The sequence below is a fragment of the Patagioenas fasciata genome, chromosome 2, assembly GCF_037038585.1.
Source record: "Patagioenas fasciata isolate bPatFas1 chromosome 2, bPatFas1.hap1, whole genome shotgun sequence".
NCBI lineage: Eukaryota > Metazoa > Chordata > Aves > Columbiformes > Columbidae > Patagioenas > Patagioenas fasciata.
The window spans coordinates 825,285-833,817 of NC_092521.1; the positions used below are offsets into that span (position 1 = coordinate 825,285).

The following is an 8,533-nucleotide window of genomic DNA, read 5'->3' on the forward strand; positions in this document are numbered from 1 at the left end:
GATAGAACTCGGTAGGGCTCAGTAAGGCTCCGCAGGTCCCGGTAAGGCTCAGCAGGGCTCGGTCCGTTCTCGCACGGCTCCGTAGGGTAAGGCTCCGCAGCTCTCGGTACGTTCCCGGACGGCTCCGTAGGACTCGGTAGGACTCCGTAGGACACGGTAAGGCTCCGTAGGATTCGGTAGGGCTCCGTAGGATTCGGTAGGGCTCCGTAGGATTCGGTAGGGCTCCGTAGGGCTGGGTAGGAGTCGGTAGGACACAGCAGGGCTCGGTGGGACTCGGTAGGGCTCGGAAGGGTTCGGTAAGGCTCCGTAGGACTCGGTAGGACACGGTAGGGCTCGGTGGGACTCCGTAGGACTCGGTAGGACACGGTAGGGCTCGGTGGGACTCCGTAGGACTCGGTAGGGCTCCGTAGGACTCGGTAGGACACGATAGAGCTGGGTAGGAGTCGGTAGGACACAGCAGGGCTCGGTGGGACTCCGTAGGGCTCGGAAAGGTTCGGTAAGGCTCCGTAGGACTCGGTAGGACACGGTAGGACTGGGTAGGAGTCGGTAGGACACAGCAGGACTCGGAAGGGTTCGGAAGGGCTCCGTAGGGCTCGGCGGGACTCGGTAGAGCTCGGTAAGACTCGGAAGGGTTCGGTAGGACTCGGTAAAACTCGGTAGGACTCGGTAAAACTCGGTAGAACTCGGTCCTTTCCGCTCCCGCTCGGGCAGCCCCGAGCAGCGGCCCAGCGGGGGGGCGTGGCCTCGGGGAGGGGGCGTGGCCTGCGGCAGGAAGAGCGCGGGCTCTGGCGAACTGAGCACCCCGCGGGGGTCGGACTACAACTCCCGGCGTGCCCCGCGAGGGGCACGCCGGGAGTTGTAGTCCGGCCCGCGCGGGGCACGCTGGGAGTTGTAGTCCGGAGCGGGGAGCAATGGCGGCGCCCGAGCTGCTGTCGGACGAGGGGTACCGGGCGGACGGGCGCCGGCCCGCCGAGATCCGCAAGGTCCGGGCCCGCATGGGCGTGTTCGAGCAGGCCGACGGCTCGGCCTACATCGAGCAGGGCAACACCAAGGCGCTGGCCGTGGTCTACGGGCCACACGAGGTGAGCGGCGCCGGGGACTCCATCACCGGGGCCTCCGGGACTCCGCTCCGGGACCCTCCCGGCCTCCCCACCCCTCCGCTCCCACCCTTGCCCCCCCGGGACCCCCAATTCCCGAACCCCCCCGGCCTCCCCACCCCTCTGCTCCCACCCTTGCCCCCCGGGACCCCCAATTCCCGGACCCCCCGGCCTCCCCACCCCTCTGCTCCCACCCTTGCCCCCCGGGACCCCCAATTCCGGGACCCCCCCGGCCTCCCCACCCCTCCGCTCCCACCCTTGCCCCCCGGGACCCCCATTTCCCGGACCCCCATTTCTCCAATCCCCGGACCCCCCATTCTCCCATTCCCCTGATCCCTCCTGCCCCTCCATGACCCCCCAATTCTCCCACTCCCCCATTCCCCCTGGCCCCCCATCCCCGGACCCCCCATTCCCCTGGGACCCCCCATCCCTGGATCCCCCATTCCCCGGATCCCCCATTTCCCAGGAGCCCCATTCCCCTGATCTGTGCATTCCCCCCCATTTCTCCCACTCCCCCCATTCCCCCCAGCCCCCTGCTCCCCCATTCCCTTGGGTCCCCCATCCCCTGGTCCCCCATTCCCCAGACCCCCCCCATTCCCCTGATCCCTCTGTTCCCCCCAGTTCTCCCATTCCCCTGATGCCTCCTGCCCCTCCATGACCCCCCAATTCTCCCACTCCCCCATTCCCCCCAGCCCTCTGGTCCCCTGGGACCCCCCCATTCCCCTGGGACCCCCGATCCCTGGATCCCCCATTCCCTGGATACCTAATTTCACAGGATCCCCCCGTTCCCCTGATCCCTCCATTCCCCCCCAATTCTCCCATTCCCCCCATCCCCGGACCCCCCATTCCCCTGGGACCCCCCATCCCCTGGTCCCCCATTCCCCAGTTCTCCCATTCCCCTGATGCCTCCTGCCCCTCCATGACCCCCCAATTCTCCCACTCCCCCCATTCCCCCCAGCCCTCTGCTCCCCCATTCCCTTAGGTCCCCCTTCCTTTGGGACCCCCATTCCTGGACCCCCCATTCCCCGGATCCCTCCGTTCCTCCCCAATTCTCCCACTCCCCCATTCCCCCCAGCCCTCCACTCCCCCATTCCCTTAGGTCCCCCTTCCTTTGGGACCCCCATTCCTGGACCCCCCATTCCCCGGATCCCTCGGTTCCTCCCCAATTCTCCCACTTCCCCCATTCCTCCCAGCCCTCTGCTTCCCCCTTCCTTTGGGACCTCCATCCCTGGACCCCCCATTCCCCGGATCCCCCATTTCCCAGGACCCCCCCATTCCTCCGATCCGTTCATCCCCCCCTAGTTCTCCCACTCCCCCCAGCCCTCTGCTCCCCCGTTCCCCTGGGACCCCCCGTCCCTGGACCCCCCATTCCCCTGATCCCCCCGTTCCCCAGGACCCCCCCATTCCCCTGATCCCCCTGGCCCCTCCGTTTACTCCCAATCTTCCCGCTCCCCCCATATCCCCCAGCCCTCTGCTCCCCCATTTCCTTGGGTCCCCCTTCCTTTGGGACCCCTATCCCCTGGCCCCCCATTTCCCGGCCCCCCCATTCCCCCAATCCCTCCGTTCCCCCCCATTCTCCCACTCCCCCCATTCCCCCCTGCCCTCTGCTCCCCTGGCCCCCCATTCTCCAAGACCCCCGTTCCTCTGATCCGTGCGTTCCCCCCCATTTCTCCCACTTCCCCCATTCCCTTGGGTCCCCCTTCCCTTGGGACCCCCATACCCTGCCCCCCCAGTCCCTGGACCCTCCCCATCCCCTGATCCGACCATTACCCCCCAATTCTCCCATTTACTCCATTCCCCCCAGCCCTCTGCTCCCCTGGGACCCCCCATTCCCCGGACCCCCCACTCCCCCAAAATCCCTCCATTCCCCCCCATTCTCCCACTCCCCCCATTCTCCCCAGCCCCTCTGCTCCCCTGGGACCCCCCCATTCCCCAGGGCCCCCATCCCCAGGACCCCCATTCCCCCCAGCCCCTTTACCCCCCCTTGCCCCCTCAGCTCCCCCCATTTCCCTGTTGTCCCCCCCAACCCTCCACTCCGCTCAGCTCCCCCCATTCCCCAGGGCCCCCATTCCCCCAGACCCCCTCCCTCTCCTGGGCCCTCTGCGCCCCCATGCCCCCCATTCCTGTGGGCCCCCATTCTCCTGGTCTCCATTCCCATTGTTGGCCCCCCCAAGCCCCCGATTTCCCTGACCCCTCTGCTCCCCCCAGTTCCCCCACTGCCCCCAGACCCTCTGCTCCCACCCTTGCCCCCCTGAGCCCCCCATTCCCTTGACCCCTCCACTCATCCTTGGCCCCTCTGCCTCCCCCGCACCCCACATCTCCCCAGGCCCCCATTCCCCTGGACCCCCATTCTCCCAACCCCTCTGCTTCCACCTTTCCCCCCCCTACAATGGGGCTCCCCCATTCCCCTGACTCCTCTGCTCCCCCTGGCCCCTCTGTCCCCCCCCAATCCCCCCAGTCCCCTGGTTCCCCCATTCCCCCATCCCCCAGTCTCTCCGCTACCCCCAGGCCCCCATTCCCCTGTGCCCCCAATCCCTCTGCTCCCCCAGGCCGCCATTCTCCCAACCCCTCTACTTCCACCTTTCCTCCCCAAAAAAATGGGGCTCCCCCATTCCCCTGTCTCCCCAATCCCTCTGCTGCCCCTGGCCCCTCTCTCCCCCCTCAATCCCCCCAGTCCCCTCCCCCCCCCATTCCCCTGTCCCCCCAGTCCCTGCGCTGCCCCCAGACCCCCATTCCCCTGAGCCCTCTGCTCCCCCTGGCCCCTCTCTCCCCCCATTCCCCTGTCCCCCCAGTCCCTCTGCTTCCCCCAGACCCCCCACTCCCCAGGATCCCCACAGCTCCCCCTGTTCCCCATTCCCCCGGCTCCCCCCGGCGGGGTCGGCGCCCCCCAGCTCCCCGTGTCCCCCCAGATGCGGGGGTCCCGCGGGAAGGCGCTGCCGGAGCGGGCGCTGGTGAACTGCCAGTTCAGCATGGCCACGTTCAGCACGGGCGAGCGGCGGCGGCGCCCGCACGGGGACCGGCAGGCGGGGGAGCTGGCGCTGCTGCTCCGCGACACCTTCGAGGCCGCCATCCTCACCCACCTCTTCCCCCGCTCCCAGATCGACATCTACGTGCAGGTGACCGCAATCGGGGCGTCGGGGCGGCATCTGCTCGGTGCAAAAGTCATTGCGGGTTTGGGTCGGTGTCTGCTCGGTGCAAAAGTCATTGCGGTTTTGGAGCAATGGGGTTTGGGTCAGTACTTGCTTGGTGCAAAAGTTATTGCGGTTTTGGGTCAGTACTTGCTTGGTGCAAAAGTTATTGCGGTTTTGGGTCAGTATTTGGTTGGTGCAAAAGTTATTGCGGTTTTGGGTCAGTATTTGGTTGGTGCGAAAGTCATTGCGGGTTTGGGTCAGTGTCTGCTCGGTGCAAAAGTTATTGCGGGTTTGGGTCAGTGTCTGCTCGGTGCAAAAGTCATTGCGGTTTTGGAGCAATGGGGTTTGGGTCAGTACTTGCTTGGTGCAAAAGTTATTGCGGTTTTGGGTCAGTACTTGCTTGGTGCAAAAGTTATTGCGGTTTTGGGTCAGTATTTGGTTGGTGCAAAAGTTATTGCGGTTTTGGGTCAGTATTTGGTTGGTGCAAAAGTCATTGCGGGTTTGGGTCAGTGTCTGCTCGGTGCAAAAGTTATTGCGGGTTTGGGTCAGTGTCTGCTCGGTGCAAAAGTCATTGCGGTTTTGGAGCAATGGGGTTTGGGTCAGTACTTGCTTGGTGCAAAAGTTATTGCGGTTTTGGGTCAGTACTTGCTTGGTGCAAAAGTTATTGCGGTTTTGGGTCAGTATTTGGTTGGTGCGAAAGTCATTGCGGTTTTGGGTTGATATTTGGTTGGTGCAAAAGTTATTGCGGTTTTGGAGCAATGGGGTTTTGGGTCGGTGTCTGGTTGGTGCAAAAGTCATTGCAGTTTCAGAGCAATGGGGTTTGGGTCAGTACTTGCTTGGTGCAAAAGTTATTGCGGTTTTGGGTCAGTATTTGGTTGGTGCAAAAGTTATTGCGGTTTTGGGTCAGTATTTGGTTGGTGCGAAAGTCATTGCGGTTTTGGGTTGATATTTGGTTGGTGCAAAAGTTATTGCGGTTTTGGAGCAATGGGGTTTTGGGTCGGTGTCTGGTTGGTGCAAAAGTCATTGCTGTTTCAGAGCAATGGGGTTTGGGTCAGTATTTGGTTGGTGCGAAAGTTATTGCGGTTTTGGGTCAGTATTTGGTTGGTGCAAAAGTTATTGCGGTTTTGGAGCAATGGGGTTTGGGTCGGTGTCTGGTTGGTGCAAAAGTCATTGCAGTTTCAGAGCAATGGGGTTTGGGTCAGTACTTGCTTGGCGCAAAAGTCATTGCAGTTCTGGTTCAGTCTCTGGTTGGTGCAAAAGTCATTGCTGTTTCGGAGCAATGGGGTTTGGTTCAATATTTGCTTGGTCTTTGCAGTTTTGGGTCAGTATTTGGTGCAAAAGTCATTGCAGTTTTGGGTCAGTGTCTGGTTGGTGCAAAAGTCATTGCAGTTTCAGAGCAATGGGGTTTGGGTCAGTGTTTGCTTGGTGCAAAAGTTATTGCAGTTTTGGGTCAGTATTTGGTTGGTGCAAAAGTTATTGCAGTTTCAGAGCAATGAGGTTTTGGGTTGATATTTGGTTGGTGCAAAAGTCATTGCGGTTTTGGAGCAATGGGGTTTGGGTCAGTGTTTGCTTGGTGCAAAAGTCATTGCGGTTCTGGTTCAGTCTCTGGTTGGTGCAAAAGTCATTGCTGTTTCAGAGCAATGGGGTTTGGTTCAATATTTGCTTGGTCTTTGCAGTTTTGGGTCAGTATTTGGTTGGTGCAAAAGTCATTGCAGTTTTGGGTCAGTATTTGGTTGGTGCAAAAGTCATTGCAGTTTTGGGTCAGTATTTGGTTGGTGCAAAAGTCATTGCGGTTTCAGAGCAATGAGGTTTTGGGTTGATGTTTGGTTGGTGCAAAAGTCATTGCGGTTTTGGGTCACTATTTGCTTGGTGCAAAAGTCATTGCGGGTTTGGGTCAGTGTCTCGTTGGTGCAAAAGTTATTGCGGTTTTGGAGCAATGGGGTTTTGGGTCAGTGTCTGGTTGGTGCAAAAGTCATTGCGGGTTTGGAACAACAGGGTTTGGCTCAATATTTGGTTGGTGCAAAAGTCATTGCAGTTTTAGAGCAATGGGATTTGGGTCAGTATTTGGTTGGTGCAAAAGTCATTGCGGTTTCAGAGCAATGAGGTTTTGGTTTGATATTTGGTTGGTGCAAAAGTCATTGCGGTTTCTGACCAATGGGGTTTTGGTTTGATATCTGTTCGGTGGAAAAGTCATTGCGGTTTTGGATCAGTACCTGCTTGGTGCAAAAGTCATTGCGGTTTCTGACCAATGGGGTTTTGGTTTGATATCTGTTCGGTGCAAAAGTCATTGCGGTTTTGGATCAGTACCTGCTTGGTGCAAAAGTCATTGCGGTTTTGGAGCGATAGGGGTCTGGTTCAATATTTGGTTGGTGCAAAAGTTATTGCGGTTTTGGGTCAATGTTTGCTTGGTGCAAAAGTCCATTGCAGTTTCAGAGCAATGGGGTTCTACGTTCGCTATTTGGTTGGTGCAGAAGTCGTTGCAGCTTTGGGTGGGTATCTGCTTGGTGCAAAAGTCATTACGGTTTCAGAACAATGGGGTTTCGGGTCAGATATTTGGTTGATGCAATATTGTCCAAAAAATATTGTCACAGATAATATTGTTCTAAATCATATTGTGCGCAAAATGTATCGCCTAGGAAATATTGTCCCGAAACAATATTGTGCTTAAAAAATACCGATGTAAAGAACGTTGTCCTAAAAATATTGTTCTAAAAAAATATCGTTCTAAATTCCCTCTCCTAGGTTTCGATGTTGATGCTTTCAGTGCCAGCTTGTGGGTCTGGAGAGTTTCCTGGTGGTTGGATAACGAGCTGATAACGAGGGGCGATGGGGCCGGTGGGGACGGAGGTGTCAGCAGGATGGGACGGGGGTGACGGTTTGGGCTGAACCAGCGGGATTTGGGTATCAGGATGTTTGCAGTGAGGGTGTGGGAGCCCGGCTGGGCGCCCGGAGCAGCACTGGCTGAAGCATCCCAGGCCGGGCTGGGTGCCGCTGTCCCCGTGGCGACCTCTCCCGGCCCCTTTAACCCCGATCTCTGTGTTTCCCCCCCAGATCCTGCAGGCGGACGGCGGCACGTTCTGCGCGGGGGTGAACGCGGCCACGCTGGCGCTGATGGACGCCGGCATCCCCATGCGCGACTACGTGTGCGCCAGCACGGCGGGGCTGGCGGAGGCGGCGGCGCTGGCCGACCTGAGCGTGCCCGAGGAGGCGGCGGGGGGCCCGGTGCTGGCGCTGGCGCTGCTGCCGGCGGGGGGGCAGCTGGCGCAGGTGCAGCTCAGCGCTCGGCTGCACCAGGAGCGGCTGCCGCGGGTGCTGGAGGCGGCGGGGGGCGCGTGCCGTGCGCTGCACGCCGTGCTGGACCGCGTGGTGCGGCAGCGCCTGCGGGAGGTGGCCGCGCTGCTGGGGGACTGAGGGGACGCGGTTGTTTGCCAATAAAAGGGCTGTTGCGCCGCGGCGCGTGTTGCGCGCCGTACACCGCGACGTTCGCTCGGCCGTGCCGCGCGTGTCAAGGTTTGATTGCAATATCCAGAGGGGAAAGGGAGCTGGGGGTCCTGGGGACAGCAGGGGGACCATGAGCCAGCACTGGTGGCCAGGACGCCAATGGGACCTGGGGTGGGTTAGAAGGGGGTGGTCAGTAGGTCAGAGAGGTTCTCCTGCCCCTCTGCTCTGCCCTTGAGTAAAGGGTTTAGTTCAGATACCATCAGGATATACTTGGGAAACATATATATAATATATATATAATCTATACAGCCATAAAGCCTTGAGAATGCCCAATCTCATCTGATCTGGGAAGCTAAGCAGGGTCGGGCCCGGTCAGTGCTTGGATGGGAGACCTTGTGGCCAGGAAGCCAATGGGACCTGGGGTGGGGTAGAAAGGGGTGGTCAGTAGGTCAGAGAGGTTCTCCTGCCCCCCTGCTCTGCCCTTGAATAAAGGGTTTAGTTCAGATACTATCAGGATATACTTGGGGAACATATATAATGTATATATAAAACGTACAGCCATCCCACTGTGAGAACGCCCAATCTCATCTGCTCTGGGAAGCTAAGCAGGGTCAAGCCTGGTCAGCACTTGGATGGGAGACCAGCTGGGAACAGCGGGTGCTGTGGGCTGAGCCAGCACCGGGCCCTTGTGGCCAGGAAGCCAATGGGACCTGGGGTGGGTTAGAAGGGGGTGGTCAGTAGGTCAGAGAGGTTCTCCTGCCCCTCTGCTCTGCCCTTGCACACCCACCTTGCACACCACTTCGTACACCCCCTTGCACACCCCCATTATGTGCTCCATTGCACACCCCCCTTGCACACCACTTT

The 8,533-nt window shown here is 59.7% G+C and overlaps 1 protein-coding gene across 1 annotated transcript; it reads left to right on the forward strand.

The window, feature by feature from the left end:
* Positions 1 to 865: 865 nt before the first annotated feature.
* EXOSC4 (exosome component 4) lies at positions 866 to 7,725 on the forward strand. Its single transcript, XM_065830197.2, has 3 exons — positions 866 to 1,082; positions 4,007 to 4,213; positions 7,280 to 7,725. Exons 1-3 carry the CDS (start codon positions 912 to 914, stop codon positions 7,637 to 7,639), a joined length of 738 nt encoding a protein of 245 aa, XP_065686269.1. The 5' UTR covers positions 866 to 911; the 3' UTR covers positions 7,640 to 7,725.
* Positions 7,726 to 8,533: the final 808 nt, after the last annotated feature.

Coding starts and splice junctions, on each gene's coding strand:
- EXOSC4 (XM_065830197.2), top strand. CDS start 912: ATGGCGGCGCCCGAGCTGCTGTCGGACGAGGGGTACCGGGCGGACGGG. Junction 1,083..4,006: donor TGGTCTACGGGCCACACGAG/GTGAGCGGCGCC, acceptor GTGTCCCCCCAG/ATGCGGGGGTCCCGCGGGAA. Junction 4,214..7,279: donor AGATCGACATCTACGTGCAG/GTGACCGCAATC, acceptor TTTCCCCCCCAG/ATCCTGCAGGCGGACGGCGG.